The sequence below is a fragment of the Echiichthys vipera genome, assembly GCF_963691815.1.
Source record: "Echiichthys vipera genome assembly, chromosome: 17".
Lineage (NCBI taxonomy): Eukaryota > Metazoa > Chordata > Actinopteri > Perciformes > Trachinidae > Echiichthys > Echiichthys vipera.
The window spans coordinates 21,850,187-21,867,813 of NC_139842.1; the positions used below are offsets into that span (position 1 = coordinate 21,850,187).

The following is a 17,627-nucleotide window of genomic DNA, read 5'->3' on the forward strand; positions in this document are numbered from 1 at the left end:
TCTCAAACCGATTATCTAAACAGTTGATGATAAATTAAATAATCTAATCGCATAAAGTTGGTAACTTAATGTGAAAATATGTTTTTTTCATATTTGCAGAAACTGCCACTATATTCTGACAGCACAATGATACAGATAATCTGTGAAAATGTATCTCTACCTCTCTGTCTGCTCCTAATGGCATCTGCTAGATCCACTGTGCCCGACCGCCAACCAATCGGAGCCGAGGATTCTCTGATGCAGCATCAACGACCGCTCATGAACTCTGATCAATCTGTGAAACTAGGCAGCGCTGGTCAAGATTCTGTAGCTGTATTTCATAATGCTTGCATAAAATGTTTTCAGAAGCACATTTCAGTGTGTTGTTCAGCTGTAAAATGAGATGGTTTGTCAGCTGGTGGGCGGAGCTTAGTTTTGACTTGATTTGGTCACAAATTTCTCATGGGGAGGGTCTCCAGTATATTACATTCAGCCTCAACAGTAACAGCAAAACACATGAAGCCAAAACTCAAACTCTACAATGTATTGTTTTTATTTGTGCACATAAGGTCACCTGTTCTGAGAAAAGAAACACAACGACATCAATTGTACATAAAATGTCTGTCACATCTGTCTGTGCGACGTGCAGATCACTCCTTCTCCAAGACTGCCTGCAGCTACACTTTCCCTGTCCTTGCGACTGCAACTTCTACTATCTTCATCTACACATGGAAAGAAAAAGGGGGGGAAAGCACACATGTGCTACTGTACAATGATGTTAACCTTGTCTGATCACCCTGGACATATCAGTGTCTGTCTGGGGGCAACACCAAAATAATGTTTCACAATGACGACTGCTTGTAATTTGGGATTGCAGCAAGTTTTACGGGACGTCTGGTCACCCTATAAACATCAATAATCCTCCCTCCTCTCTCTTTCTCTCTTTCTATAGGTGACTCGGTAAAGTTAGACCCCTGAGGGCAACTGCTGCCTCTCTGTTGCACTTCATCCCGTGTGTTGAGCCGGCCAGTTTCTGTCATGGCGTCCTCCTTGATCAGCCGTCAGTTTGCTCTCTCCCTGCAGAAAAACTTCTGGCTGGGTGCCCCAGGTAAATCCAACAATTTTACTTTAAATCAATCTGTTGTAATGACATGCAACTTTGTTACAAATGTCTTCACCTTGATGTGGTAGAGGGACAGTGTGCATCTAATTCCTTTGCCAACTTTGTTTTCCAAAGTAATTTATTGCCTTTAGTCAACTTTTACTAAAATTGTTTACTTAGAGTGAGGCTGTTAAGACCGCCTTTGTTTCCTCTTTTAACTTCCTGAATTGGTTTTGCGGTGGAGTCTGAGAGGGCATATCACCAGCAGCTCAGTTCAAACTTTATCTTTAAGTGAACCTGAGTATTTGTTATTGTTTATAGATTTTCAACGGAATATTACCACCAAATATCAAGTCATAACACTTCTGATGTTCTCACACACACACTATGAAACTGCGTTTAGAGAAGTGAGAGCAGCATTATGTTATCACAGTAAATGTTTGACTGACCTTAAGCAGGATGTGGTTATCGTTGCATGTGCATGCTTCTCAGAGGCCGGCGACTGAGTGATGTCTCAAAGGTCCTCTCCCCTGTCAATCATCTATAAGCCAACATGTGTGGGTCAGAATTACTTTTCTAAGCATTTCGTTAACACTGTTACCATATCTGTAGACCATAATTATTCGATTCAACTCCGTTCAATTCACCTCAATCCAGTTCAATAAATCTTTATCGTCCCCTTAGGTCAATGCAGGAAAACATGTGAGGAGCATACTGTACATGCAACAACCAGAAACATATACGGTTAGCTTAATGCCAATGCACATTTATCGGTTAGAAACATAGACTGTAAAAATTAGTGGATGTAGCCACTGTCACTCATTGGTGTGTGGAGCACCGTTTTGAAGCCTCAAGATTGGCAGTTGGCAGTTGCCATCTTGGTGTTTTGGAGCCAAAAGGGAAAGTATCTGGACAAGAGGGCAGAGTCATTAGACCTGGGCATTCGGGGCTATAGCCCCTGATCCCTTGGGAATAGCTCCGGACCTCTGTGCCGTCAAATAAAAAATAAAAAAAACATAACATGGCCTCCATCAGTCTAAGAGGTCGTGTTCGGCCCTGGTGTCCAGACGTGTCCACTGGGAGGCCCGCAGAGGGCTATTTGATTCTGCATATTTACCTGTTTCCTGTAAAAACAGGAAGCTGTTGTCGATAGCGCAGAATGTGCGTTACATCCCCTCCCCATGCTAGCAGTTTAGCTGACACTGCCTGGGCTGGAAGCTGAAAATTACGTGTTAACATGTCAAAGTATCCAGGTTTCAACTGGAATACTACAGATACTCTAGCGGAAATGAGAATATGTTGTTCACAGGTGCAAACATATTGTTTTCTATGTTTTCTCCACCAGCATGTAGATATGTCAGTAAGGCGGCACCACAGACCCAGGTGGAGTTTGACTACGATGGACCCTCCATGAAAACTTCAGTTCCTGGACCACGATCACAAGTAACACACACACACACACACACACACACACACACACACACACACACACACACACACCAACACACACACACCAGTATCTACTGTATATATCTCTTCGGGTATTCTGAGTATAACTTTCTTTTTTTTTCTGTAGGAGCTGACGAAACAACTGGGAGAAATCCAGGTGAGCTGAGCTGTGTGTGTGGGGGTGTGTGGTTGTGTGTGTGTGTTCTCTGTGAGGTGTAGATGAAGGTGTGCCTAGTTAAACACCAAGACTTTGAAAATGCTGCTCCAGTGCAATTTGTGACATCATTACTATTGTGTACTGAATCAGAAAGAAGTCAGAATCAATTTTCGCTTTCCACAGATGGGATTGTATTAAGCATAATAAAGACTGTTATAACTGTGCGTGTGTGTGTGTGTTTGTGTGTGTGTGTGTGTGTGTGCGTGCATGCGTGCGGCTGGGATCTCCTACTATGATAACTCAGTGAACTAGTTAAATAAACCCTGGAGCATTAATGGAACATACAGTGGTCCTGCCCACTCTTACAGTGTACGCAGTGCTCATTGTAGACATCTGAAGGTGTAGTTCTGTCTTGCAGAGATGTTTGCAGTATCGTGTTGCACCAATGGTTTTGCACATGCAAAAAGTAAATTTGCACATTCATTCAGCAAACGGCCTACCCTGAATGCCCCGCCCCCATATACCCCGGGATATTACCTTATGCTACAGATGAATAGAAAACTACAGGGATGAGGAAGTAAAATTACATTTAAATGGACTTAAATGCAAAGCTTACATTAGAATTAAAATTAAAACATATATATATATATATATATATATATATATATATATATATATATATATATATATATATATATGCACCTGTATATCACCATAAGACATCAAAATAAGACAAAAAAAAGTAAAGTATTAATTCTTTATTTGTTCCAAAATGGTGTTATTTTTTTATCGTCCATAATTTGATATAACAATGGCTGTACCACTCTACCACTGTACCACCTTTTTTTTTTTTTAAATAACCAAGGCACTTGGTTAAACCTTTATTTTTTTTTAAAACAGTGATCAACATTAGAGAACAGTAACCATTGCGTCTGAAGAGAATAATGAAACAATGTTTTCTTAAGGCTGTATTATTAAAAATGAACAGGAAGTGTAGAGGCCACAGCTTTGAATGGCTTCAGCACATCTGCGCCCACACTACATCACTAGTTTCTCACACTGCTCTGGTTCGATCTTGGTCCATTCTGACTCAGTCTCTTCCACACTTCACTAACTGGAGTGGGTTTATTAGATATTACTGTGTCACCAAGGATTTTCCAGAGATTCTCTTTGGGGTTTAGATTTCACGTTGTTTTTTTTGCCTTGGTTATTTAATAAAAACATGTTTGTACAGCAGTGGTATACCCAGAGTGGATATTCTATCAAATTATGAACAATAAAAAATAACAATATTTCTGATTACATCAAGTATTAATAATTTGTTCTCTAATTTGATCTCCAGTGTATATATGAATCTGTTAAATTTGAAACACTATATAAGGGCAGGTGTTGGGCCGTGTGAAAACAACGCACTGTTAAATAAACTTACAGAAAAAGTTGTGTTACAGTGTTACAGAAAAATCAAAAAAACATATATAAATAAATCTTATTATAGCCTAATATATAAATATAATGATCTATAATACAGTATATAATCATCTAAATTTTGTTTTGTGATATTCGTGATGTGATTTTTTTTCTGCTTCTCAAATTTAAAGCAAGTTCAGGTTATTTATTGTCATGTGCACAACAAAAACAAGAAGCTGTGGTTGGCATGAAAAGGGTATGATTTTGGGCCGCCTCCAAGACTGCTCATGAAATATGTATAAAAAAGAAAACCACACTAATTAAAGGAAAATGAGAATCTAAGACATAATAGTGTCAGTATAATGATAAATAGGGCGTAATATAAACATAGTTAGATATGAAATTGAGTTATAGAACGAACAATGATGAAGACCTGAAACACAGAGATTAAATGGTAATATATCATGTGATAATTTTACCTAATAAAATAGATAACATTCACCAAAATGTTGGACTTTTTATACCCTCCGTATGGTGCCTGTGTGTCTGGATTGAATCATTTTGTGATTTCCATCATGATGTTCTTAATACAGAACCTGTCTCTCCCCAGAACGTTGGTGCCATCAACTTCTTCTGTAACTACGAGGAGAGCAGGGGGAACTACCTGGTGGATGTAGACGGCAACCGCATGCTAGATATCTACACCCAGATCTCCTCCATCCCAATCGGTTAGTGGCAAAGATCCAAACACAGCCAATTGGATTGTAGGAGAGAGCAATATGGATACAATCCACAATCACTAGTCTTCATCTATCACAGACTGAACAAAATATCCTTTGTAGTTTAGTCTTTGAGCAATGAAGTCTGTGAATGAGGGAATAAAAAGAGGAGTGGATCTCCTCAGAGAGATCTTAGCTCACTCTCACGTCCACTCTTCAGCACGTTCAATGCTGGGGTTTACTATTTAGCCTGTGTGACAACAGGTGAATATCCACAAACTCAGTGCTTCATCTTACATTAACTGCATCAGGCTTGGTTCATAAAAAGACCGAAATATAGCATATCTAGTGTTTGGATAACAAAAAGATTTTTGCTCATATCACAAAGTCTGTTGCGGGACGATTTTATTTTGATTAAATTCTGGGCCTGCAGTTAATATGACACAATATCATCTGCACATTTAACACAATCAGCTACGTTTATATCGACTCACATAAGGCAATTATAATATGATCACTGACACACATGACAACGTTATTACTGAGCTCTTCCAGACATTTAAATGAAAAAACAAGCTATTCTTAAAGCGCGTCTTAAAGATGACAGTATGTATTGATATTCTCACTTTGCATCGGTGATAATGTGTCGTAAATCTACATATCAATTTAGATTGATGCATGGTTATCTTAGTTGGGCTTGACAATGTGATGATGTGACGATGATGTGATCTGAGCCGTGTTTAGCAGAGCAGTCACGGCTCATCAGAGTGAAAAGCACTGGAGTCGACACACAGCCTTCAGGGAGGGGTCGTGTTTTTATTTTAAAGCGTTTTTCTTAAAATTGACGCCAAACTGCCAAACGTACATTTCCGATCATATCACAAACCTCCTGGTGTGGAGGTGCTGGTGCTGGTGCAGGTGTAAATGCATACATGCTGCATGCATTTACACCTGCATTAGAACATGCTCTTCACTTCAGATATCCAGATGGAGATCACATGTGAGGGAATCTTCCTTCTTCAGGCTATGCAATGGCTTCACGATGCTGTCCTCATCTCCTAGGAGACAAAGGTCATAGAAAAATAGGGTTCTCCTAGGAGTCAAAGCCCATAGAAAAATAGGGTTCTCCTAGGAGTCAAAGCCCATAGAAAAATAGGGTTCTCCTAGGAGTCAAAGCCCATAGAAAAATAGGGTTCTCCTAGGAGTCAAAGCCCATAGAAAAATAGGGTTCTCCTAGGAGACAAAGGTCATAGAAAAAAAGGGTTCTAGGATTCCCTCCTCCTCAAAGACTGGCTCCCTTCATAGTGAAGTGGAGGAGACTCGGGTGACATAGAACGTGCTTTAGATTAAGACTAGTTTATTGTTTAGGTTTCATTATCCAATAGACTGCGTACATATCTATATCTCTGTGAAGAATAACCTTATACGGACATGTAGTGACCCTCATCAGTCTGATACAGGTTGAAGTACTCCACACCAGGAAAGGACCTTCAGAACTGGCGTCACACTGAACTGCGCTTGATTTGTGCAGCTTATCCCTGTCCGTCCATCCCGTTCCTGTGAACACGATATCTCATCTACCTGTCAATGTGGAATCTCCTACTAGTGAATTCTGGGGAGATCGACCTACCCCGAATTCACTTGTAGGAGGTTCCACTTTGACAATCATTCCAGTGCACTTTGCCTGGTTGGAGGTCCGAAACTTCGGACTTTCCACTGCACATGAATGCAGCATTTCTCTCAGCGCACGTGTCAGGGGAGCGTCAGGGGTCAGGCAGGGGGAGGAGGGTGGGACTTGGGAGGTAGTCGCTGTGAGACATGCAAGAACGGTAAGAATGGCTTTAAGTGAACTTAGGAGAGAACTCCTCCAGCATCCTTTACCTATACAGCCAGAAGAAGACCCTATATTCATGTTCAAATAATTCAAAGATAAATGTCAAGCTCTTTTACTCTCTGTCAATGAACAGCAGTCCCCAGACTAACCACTACTCCAGTTGGGCTGCATTATTCTAGCCTGATTAACATTATGTTTGGTTTCAGCTCCAGGCCTCAGGGCCTCACTGACAGAAGGGTTTTTGTTGTAGCCAAGCTCTCACACACTTAATTAATTCAGCAGTTGAAAGGGCCTGACAAGAGAAGTCTGTAACAATTGTTCACTCCCTCAGGATGCATAAAAATACAGTTTTATTTTAGACCATACTAAACCAGTATTTCATTTCATGTTTTCTTTTTTTAATGATTTCTTGTTTATGCTCACAGTTTCTACTCCACTCTCCACTGTGACTAGGATGTCTAAAAATATGACATCAAAATAAAATAGTATAACAAGACGATTTCTTAACCCCAGCCTTCCTTTAGCTCCCCACACAAAACTGACCTCCATCAACTGAATACATTTTAGTCAATCTGAAAGTCCTCTTAATCATTCTTGTCACAACCCCTTCTAGCTATTAGTGTGAGGTTTCATAAATCCCTGAAAGCCCAATTAAACCGCTGGGACGAGGATGTTATCTCAGAGCCGTAACGTTTCTACAGATGCACTGATAATATCATCAATGTTACATGAATAAATTGACATGAAAGTGGAGAAATTCAGAAAGAAAGGATGTCATTGTGATGGAAGTACTGGAGACTTACCCTCAAGCGTTCAAATAAGAAACTTGTTTCCTGATTTTCCATCTGCAGCTCAGTAAACTAATGACAGAGACGAGCTGTAGGAACAGAAGTCGTCCTTACAAAGGTTCACACATGTCAGACACTGTTTGCTTGACATGTCACATGTCACATGTGGATGATAGGCTGTTTCATGAAGAGATTCATAAACAGTATTTCTGTTTTTCACTCGGCTGGGTTTTCTAGTCGTTAAGGAATGATACATTTATTATGACATTTCTTTGTGTGGAGTTGAGCTGGATGTCTGTGGATGGAAAGGTTTTGGAATTGCATAACAAGTCTGGAAAAGTAGGAAGATACTGTTTGTCAACTCTGTTATGTCATTTTAATATTTATTTGCATACACTCTAAATACCAACCACTTCATTCAACCCCAGGTGAGAAATTTAAATGAGGGAATTCAGGTTTGACACTGTCAGTATGTGGGTAAATCAAACAAGTGGAGCTCTTCAATGTACCTCGCTGCACTCTGCTGGTGGAAAATGGAACAATACTACGGTTTATGTAAGGCAGCCCCATCAGCTTAGGTAAGATTCAAGATTCAAAGCTTTATTGTCATACACACAGAAAACAAAAGGCAGACATTAACATTTTGTGCCTCATACTAACATCAATTCAATTCATAACAAAAGTTATCTCAGGACACTTTACAGACTAGGTAAAGACCACACTCTATGACTTATTTATGATTTACACAGACCCAACAATTCCCCCGTAGAGTACGGTGGCGTTGAAAACCTTCCCTATTACAGACAGGAAGGTCAGACAGACCCAGCTCTGTGGAGGACGGACATCTGTCTGCACCAGAGAGAGGAAGAAAAGGAGAGAGAAAGAGAGAAAAGATGGACAGATGGACAGAGAGAGACAAAGACAGACACAAAGACACACTTCCAGAGATGCAAGCAACCACAAAAGTAACAGTGACTATAGTGCTAGCTAAAGCAATGTGAATATGACTTACATGTTATGGCAGTTAATACAGCAGAACAGCAAGAAACAGGCACAGCTAAAATGACAGAACATGGCAATGATAATAATTATGGCGGCCAACATGGATTTAGTAGCATGCATTGATGAGACATGAATGATACAGACAGAGAGGAGAGAAGCTCAGAGTATCAGGAGCAGGATTATCCCCCTGCACACCAGGCCTATAGCAGCATCATTAAGTAGAAGAGAATCATCTTACATCTGTAACTGAACCTGTCGTAGCTCAAATACAGTAGATATCTACATGTATGTGTCTGTGTGGAATCGGTGCTCAGGCGAAAGTAAATCGAAATAAAACCTGCAAATATTGACATGCAGATATATGCTTACTACAAGGAGCTCATCTTTCAAAATAAAACCATCAAAGATTTAAATCCCCACAATTCAGTCAAGTCCTCTCAGCTCACAAAACTGAACAAAGAGGGGTTTATCAGTATAAATGTTTCATTTACTTTTAATACCAGTAGAGATCACTAAGGAGGTTTCATGACATTCAGTATAACTGTAACAATCTGAAATATCTACGGCCCACACACTTTCATCTCTCTTCTCTCACTTTCCTGTGATTTTAACACAGTCATGGATCCATAAATAGATCAAACCACCAACTCAGGCAGTATTCATACACAGTGATCCAGTGACACATCAGAATAGTTCATTAGGGATTCTGGTCCTAGAACATCCAACTGCTAAAGGTAAGCGTTTTTCTCAGTGGTTCACCACACATTGGTTTTATAATGCCATACGTCAGATTCACAAATCCACCCGTTATTATCAGTGATTATTGTTCTCTCCTGTCTCCCTTATCTGGAATAGAAGAAATCTCTATAAAGCCATTACCAGATGGTGTTTAAACACATCTCTCCTCAAAGGCACAGGTTTGGACCCTTTTAAAGAGGAGAGAGGGCGACCTTTCAAGAGATGAAGGATTCTCCAAGTACTTTGTCTGCATCATTACTTTGGGAAAGAGGAAAAAATAATCTCATAGTCTGTTCTGACGTAGACCAGATAGAGAATCCACATTACTCCAGTTTTTAAATCTTTGCATTGGTTACTCACAGAAGACATTTGCAGATTCTTTTATTGTTTTCATTGAATGGATTTACCCCATCGTATCTGTGGATATGGTTGTGCCTAAAGAACTCTTTACAAAAAATCTTAAAACACATTGCCTCCTGAAATGTCTTTACCTAAAAATTATTGACTTTATTTATTTCATCTTTTTTAAATGTAGCATATTTGATTGTATTTACCTTCATGTACTGTTTTATTGTGAATTATTAATTTCTTGTATTTGTGCTAAAAAATGTTATGCTATTGTTATTGTTATTGAATATTATCTATAATAATGTGTCTGGAAGAGGATGGTTGACTGCTCTGTTTTGTTTATTTATATATAGATATTATTTTTGGACCTGACCGTGTCACATAGAGCATGATATTTAAAACCTAATTTTGCCGTTATAATAAATATATAATATGTTGAGATTATAAAAACCTTGTTAGTTCGAATAGGTTATGTAATAGGAAATGGTGCATATGATGTGGCTCACAGTGTGAAACCACAGCCCGTCGACTGCTACACATGATCCATCGATCCACAGTTTTTCTTCCATCCATCCACGCTCTCATTCTGTCCTCCCTCAGGCTACAACCACCCCGCGCTCCTCAAGCTGATGTCCAATCCCAACAATCTGGTAGGTCCTCTTAACATCTAAGATCATTGTGTCATCAAATACACTATGGAATAGTATTGTGTGGTATTGAATTAGAGTAGAGTTCACTTGTCCAGGAAAGGAAATTAGACCATTTTCCCAGAAAGCAGTGGATTCTGTTATATTAAGACAACCACAGTTGTGACATTCCATCCTCATATTTGTTTGTTATTGAAATGATTTTGGTTTCCACTGTTAAAGCTGTGGTACTCACTTCTGTTTTGTTGGGCAAAATTTCCATAATAAGGTGGCCAAGTCCCGTCCCTGCCGCTAGACCTTTGAGATCATAAAAAAATGAACCGGTCTCAATGCAGATCATTTTTATTTATTAATTTTTCCCAGTGGTTATATGCCCCAAATTGGAAATGTGTTGTTTGTGGATATAAATTATGCTTTTTCATGTCAAGAGTTGACATTTATTGTTCAGTTTAAGGCTGCAGAGAAAACAGAATGAGAAAGACTACATGTCATGTCGCGTGTTTGACGTCACGTCATCACCCTTTCTCACAGCGTCAGTAAAACTCTCCACGTGGCCGACCTGTAATGGTTTCCACCCCTTTCATGCTATTATCCTCCCCTTGGAAAAAAGCGGTGAAGTGGAGCAGAGCTATCACCATGTCTGTACCTGAGTACCAAGTGGTGGTGACGTAGAGCTGTGAAAGGTTGTATTTCACAAAGCGGCCTCACAATAATCTAATATTATCACACTTCTTCACCATAAATTGTAGTTTTTTGTATGAAAAATGATCTTGAAAATAATTCTCATTGGCCATAGGATAACATGCATGAGAAATTCATATTCAGGTCCCATGAACCGGAAATACAAAGGCGGGACTTCACCACTATCCAAGCGTTGTCTTGGCTCTGTTTTCAGGCTTTAGAAAATCTGGCCAATAACAAGAGACTTTGGTCGATCGCAGGTCCTTTCAGAGAGAGAGAGTTCCTATTGGCTGTTTTACAAATGCAGATGCAGATGCACGTCCCTTCAGATGGTGAAAGCCTGATTCAACTGCCAACGCTGCAAATCAACCAAAAAAAGGAAGACAGACTTAACAGACTGAAAATAAATGCTATAAAACATGTGTACCAATAGTAGTGTTTCAAAGTGTTTCAGAGATGGAAAGAAAATGATGCTAATAGTTTAGCCTTCTGCTAACCGTAGTCAAAGGCTCACGGCTGTGGTTAGCTCTTGGAGGTGGCAAGAGCTAGCAGCTTTGTTAGGTTGAAGGCTAAACTATTAGCCTTCTACCTAACAAAGCTAGGTAGAAGCCTGCTTATTTTATCTCCATCTCTCTAATAGTTAGCCTTCTGCTAACCTTTGTCAAAGTCTTGGACGCAGTTGTAAGCACACGCCGCAGCCGTTAGCAGGAGGCTAAACTATAAGCAACATTTTATCCATCTCTGAAACGCTTTCCTGATATTGACACGTGTTTTATTCATTAACTTGTAGAAAGCTGAAGCCTCAAATCACAGTATTTCTTCTTAAAGAGCTAACAGGCCCCCAGGTTTGGTGTTTGACTTGCATGCTACAGCATCCGCTCCTGTCGTAGTAGCAAAGCAGTGTTAAAGGTGGATGAGACTCAATTGAATAGAGTTTGCTGAATTAGTTTTACAAAAGTTTACGTTTCTTTTCAACCAAATTGTATGAATAAATGTCTGTTTGCTGTCATTCTTTCAGAGCACTCTTGTGAACCGACCTGCCCTGGGAATCCTGCCGCCTGAGAACTTTCCAGACAAACTCACTGAAAGTCTTCTCTCAGTGAGTAACACACACACATACACATTTACCAGTAGGGATGCACTGATGTTTCAAATAACAGTTGGGCTGATGTTTAAGTGTTGTTGTTGTTGATGATGATGATGATGATGATGATGATGATTCCCCTCTTTTGCAACAGGGAAACTAAGATATCTTCATTATTTAAAAATGACTGGTGTTAAGTCATAAAAGTCATTTAGCCCTTTATTACACTACCTATGAATCAAATCAAATCCAATCATACAAGTAGCAGAAACAGCCTTTAGTACAACCTCTTTTACATGAAAAATATATATATTTTGAAAAATAACTGCTTCTTTGTTTTAACACAACTTACAGCCATTGCAATGATTGATGCACAAAAGATAAACATCGGTAACAAGGTCAGTACTATTGATGTCCAAATGAAGCTTCATGAACCATTAGTTGTATGTGTTGAGCCCACTAGATGGAGCTCCTGGTTTAAAGGGTGTTGTGGAAATAGATTCTTTAGTAAAGATCAACAAATAGGATCAGCTTTTTCTCCGTGGTTTATTTTGCCAAAGCATTTTCCTCTGCAGACAAAAATATGTTAACCCCTGCATCCTCACAAGTTAGAGTCTAGTAGAAATGACGACAATCTTGCACAGTCTTATAGGGAGAGGGACAGGACCCGAATAGCCTTGGTTGGGTGACGTCTTTAGACCAAACAAAAACATGCCTTAGACATTACAATCCTGAACATTCTGAACCTCTCTCATCACAAGGTCTCTAACACAGGGTACAGATGCACAAATATGCCAATATATCATCATGAGTTAGTTATTTGTGTTATCCATTAAGAAGGTGAGACAGAGGAGACACTGAACTGTGTCTGACCTGACAAAACCATGATTATGAATTACAAATATCCCAAATTCCCACAACAAGGGAAAGACTCAAGGAATGTTTTTTTTAGTGTTTTCAACCCTTTGTTGAACAGAGAGCTCCCTCTAGTGGACTCAGAAAATAAAGAAAATGCTTCATGAAGCTTCGTTTGGACATCTCTAGTCAGTACTGATGTCCGGCTGATAAATCGGTGCATCTCTATTCAGCAGTCAGAATACAAACCACTGATCATTCAGGATTATGGTGCTATTATTCCGTTTATTATGATCGCAATGCAATTGTATATATTGTTTGCATCTTTTATTTATTAGGATAGCCAAAACAACTTCTCTTCCCTCCCGTCAGGTGGCTCCCAGTGGAATGACTCGTGTCCAGACGATGGCCTGCGGCTCTTGCTCCAATGAGAACGCTTACAAAGCGATGTTTATCTGGTACAGGGTGAGTGAGCACACATACGTATGTTACCTGGTAAACATGGTAAACTACTGGTTCTTCGGGGGATCCCTTTTCTGTCAGTGAGTAAACTGATGACCCCTGACTAAGCGACACATGTTATGGATACATCATTACATTCAATGCATAACAATAACAGTGCAGAACAACTGTTAAACTGTAGACAGGAAGATTGCGTAAAATGAACCGTTTGGATGAATTTCAAGCGGAGGATTACCTGTAATTATTGCAGGGATTCTACTGCACATCCATCCATTAACCTTCTATTTTTTGCACCATTTTATTTTGTAAATGTTTTTGTTGATCAGTTCTCAAGATGATGATTTGTTGAAATAAGAACTTAAATATAATCCCAACAACAAAATGGAATCGAAGCTTCATCTCTGCGTGAGGTCCCAACATTGTTTGCTTTTGCTACAGAACAAGGAGCGAGGCCATAACATACCATCTGGTGAAGACCTCAGCAGCTGCATGATAAACCAGGTGGGTGATAGAAATGTCACTATAACACATGGCGTTTTGACATTTCCAGCTATATTGAACTAAATATATGCATCTTCCTCTCTCTGTTTGTCTGCCTCAGACCCCAGGTTGTCCAGACCTCAGTATTTTATCTTTCATGGGGGGTTTCCATGGAAGAACAATGGGTATGTATGTAGTTATTCACACTTACACAGCATTGAGGCATAGATGAAAATGGCAGTACTGTGTATAATATGGCCATAAGTCCAACAACAGAGTCCTGTCATACTCACCTCTCTGCTGCTATGAATATATCTGAAGCACACCTGAAATGCTGCAACCATGCAAAAAAAAAGGCTGAGTCATTGTTGCAACATCATAGATTTGTGGTTAAGGCATTGCTTCTGCTTTGTTAAGGTTGCTTGGCAACGACACACTCTAAAGCAATCCACAAGCTGGATGTGCCATCGTTTGATTGGCCCATCGCTCCGTTTCCTATACTGCAGTACCCGCTGGAGGAATTTACCAGAGAGAACGCACAGGAAGAGGCTCGCTGTCTGGAGGAGGTACGGTGTGTGTGTGTGTGTGTGTGTGTGTGTGTGTGTGTGTGTGTGTGTGTGTGTGTGTGTGTGTGTGTGTGTGTGTGTGTGTGTGTGTGTTTGTGTGTGTGTGTGTGTGTGTGTGTGTGTGTGTGTGTGTGTGTGCGCACAGTTGTGACAATGTTTTAGTGTAACTATTATTTAGTTTTAGTTTTCTGGCGTCCCAGCCAGGAGATTTCCTGACATAAAGTCATCTAGTCACACACAGACAGCCAACACAAAAGATGTATGCCTTAAATATGTCAAATCATTTGTACAACCTTAATACGGCAGACATTTATCATAACGTCAAAAAAAGAATAGACTTTGTATCTCAATCCATGGGATACACAAAATACTCCAAAAAAATGTTTAGACTGTTTAGACTTAAACCCAAAGCATCCAGCAGGTTCAGTTCATTTAACAGTTCAAAAACAAAAATGCTCATCAGGAATAAAGTTCATCTCGATATATTATTATGTAAGAATTTTACAAACAAAAATATGAAGCGATAAAGAATGACACCTCTAATAAAACAAGATGTGTGTGTGTGTTCTCCTGTGAATGTCCAGGTGGAGGATCTGATCGTGAAATGGAGGCAGAAGGGAAGACCTGTGGCTGGAATTGTGATTGAACCAATCCAGGCTGAAGGCGGAGATAACCATGCCTCCCCGGACTTCTTCAGAAGCCTCCGCAACATTGCACGCAAGGTAACAGTGATTACCATGGCAACAGATCCTTTAAAAGAGCTTCGCTTTCTGGGCTTATTCTAAGGTCATCAACTTGGATGGTTCATTCAATCACCTGCCAAGTACCAATTGCCCAGAACATACAAATGTTTAAATCTGTGTGTCAACACTGGTCCAGCTGCTGGGATTCCTAAATGTTCTGGTGGAGGTCGTACATCGTTGTGGACCTGATAATTGACAGTCTGGTGCTGACGAAGACTTCCCTACTCAGGCGTCCTGTACTCATGATCTGTCTTCCTTAGTCTCTTTCCCTTAGCTCACTCTGTTAACCTTTTATCTCCCTAGCATGGCTGTGCTTTCCACGTTGATGAAGTCCAGACTGGAGGAGGGAGCACAGGAAAGCTGTGGGCTCATGAGCACTGGGGCATGGACGACCCTGCGGACATTGTCTCCTTCAGCAAGAAGCTCCTGACTGGTGGTTACTATCACAGGGACGAATTTCAGGCTGATAAGGTTTGCCATTTTTTAGGATTTGTTCGACAAGGAAATTCAGACCACTGATTAATGAAGTGTATACACATGTATATGTACAAAATGTTAATGCTAGAATGGATGGTCTGGAGGGACGGGTGAAGTCATGATCCGGCCTACTTCACCTCTGATTGGCTTACCCTGATATTACACATGTTCAGTTGACCTCATTATTGAGTGTTGTGTCAATGTCCTCCAGCTGTCACTTTTAGATATTCAAAGATGTTTATTGGATTAGTGTTATATTTTGTTTACAAGTGTGTTTGCGTGTGTTCGTTGTCTTTTTCAGGCGTACCGTATCTTTAACACATGGATGGGTGACCCGTCAAAGAACATTTTGCTGGCTGAGGTTCTCAACGTGATTCGCAGAGAAAACCTTCTGGAGGAGGTGTCCCGCTCTGGAAAAGCCTTGCTTAACGGCCTCTATGAGCTACAGGTAGTGTGTGTGTGTGTGTGTGTGTGTGTGTGTGTGTGTGTGTGTGTGTGTGTGTGTGTGTGTGTGTGTGTGTGTGTGTGTGTGTGTGTGTGTGTGTGTGTGTGTGTGTGTGTGTGTGTGTGTGTGTGTGTGTGTGTGTGTGTGTGTGTGTGTGTGTGTGTGTGTGCGTGTGCGCATGTGCATGTGCGTGTTTGTAAAGCTTTATTTTATTTCAAATCACTGATGAGAGTAGATGTATGACAATATTGATTTTGTATGTTCTCAGTCGTAAACACACTTACTGTAGTGTATTTAGATCATGCTTGGAGTGAATCTGACCTAAATGTGTGTGAACATGACCTACATGCGTCTGGTCCCCAGGCTCAGTACCCCGGCATATTGAGCCGAGCTCGAGGACAGGGGACCTTCTGTGCCATTGATATCTGTGATGATGCAACACGCAACAGCATCCTGCTCAAGGCCAGGGACAAAGGTATGGAGCGCTCCACCATTCACTGTTTGTTTCTTCTTTATTATTATTTAGTACTCTTCTCCCTCCTTTGGTAACAATATAGCGTTACAACAACATTCAACACGCTCATCCAGTTATTTCTAGTATGATTGATTGAACCACAGATAACAGCATGGCGCAATCCCTTGATTGGATTGGCCTGATACACGTTAGCTACAATATGTTAGCTACAGTATGTCGTGGGTAGTCCACTCATCTAACTACGATCTACTATTTTTTGTGGCTCTTTTATTAGAATTCATTAGAATAACAAAACATGAATTAACGTGAATAAACGTGAATATATGTATATTTGCAGTGAAGCACATCTTATTTCACACTGTTCACATGTGTTGTGGAGCAAAGCTAAGTTAGCTAGTTAGTTAGCTAGCTAGCAAACTAGGTGACGTGTATTTTGTGAGACGTGATGTAGTTCACTGAGGGGTTTCATGCTAAACTAATTAATACTAGGTTGTACAACAAACCTACGATGTAGTGTGCTTTTTTGACTTACTTGATTGAATTGGCCTGATATACGTTAGCTACAATATGTTAGCTAAAGTATTTCATGGGTAGTCGACTCATCTAACTGGTAATTACTATTTCTTGTGGCTCTTTCATTAGAATGACAAAACATGATAAACATGAATAAACGTGCATAAACAGGAATAAACGTGAATAAATGTAACATGAAGAGTTCAACCTTGGCATTTCAAACTTGGGAATCCAAACTCCTGAGAACGGGAGAACGGGAGAACGCTGAACGCTGCAATTGCAGTTTTCAGTTCAGAAAACGGCTCTCACTATATTAGCCCGGCTGAACACACTTGTTCCCCTGTCATCCCTAATGTAATGTGAATAAAGTATGTATGTATAACGTATATTTACAGTGATGCACATCTAGTTTCGCACTGTTCTCATGTGTTGTGGAGCATAGCTAGTTAGTTAGCTAGCTAGCTAAGCTAGGTGACGTATATTGTGTGAGACTTGATGTAGTTCAATGAGGGGTTTCACGCAAAACTAATTAATACTACGTAGTATGAACAAACCTGCGACGTTGTGTGCCTTTTTTGACTTACAAAATTAGATTTTAAATTGACGGACAGCATATAATTCATGGCACAGTTCCAAGGGGATCAAAAAATGATTAGTCTCTGCCTTGTTCACTACT

At 40.1% G+C, this 17,627-nt stretch overlaps 1 protein-coding gene across 1 annotated transcript in view; it reads left to right on the plus strand.

The window, feature by feature from the left end:
* abat (4-aminobutyrate aminotransferase) overlaps window positions 1-17,627 on the plus strand; it is a 34,169-nt gene that overhangs the window by 13,093 nt on the left and 3,449 nt on the right. Inside the window, exons 3-16 of the mRNA XM_083931858.1 lie at window positions 932-1,087; window positions 2,427-2,524; window positions 2,658-2,687; window positions 4,705-4,822; window positions 10,124-10,173; window positions 11,870-11,950; window positions 13,163-13,255; window positions 13,691-13,753; window positions 13,854-13,917; window positions 14,150-14,298; window positions 14,883-15,020; window positions 15,345-15,512; window positions 15,820-15,966; window positions 16,327-16,438. Coding sequence (XP_083787984.1) covers window positions 1,018-1,087; window positions 2,427-2,524; window positions 2,658-2,687; window positions 4,705-4,822; window positions 10,124-10,173; window positions 11,870-11,950; window positions 13,163-13,255; window positions 13,691-13,753; window positions 13,854-13,917; window positions 14,150-14,298; window positions 14,883-15,020; window positions 15,345-15,512; window positions 15,820-15,966; window positions 16,327-16,438 — 1,381 coding nt within the window. The 5' untranslated portion in view covers window positions 932-1,017. The remainder of the gene's footprint in view (window positions 1-931; window positions 1,088-2,426; window positions 2,525-2,657; window positions 2,688-4,704; window positions 4,823-10,123; window positions 10,174-11,869; window positions 11,951-13,162; window positions 13,256-13,690; window positions 13,754-13,853; window positions 13,918-14,149; window positions 14,299-14,882; window positions 15,021-15,344; window positions 15,513-15,819; window positions 15,967-16,326; window positions 16,439-17,627) is intronic.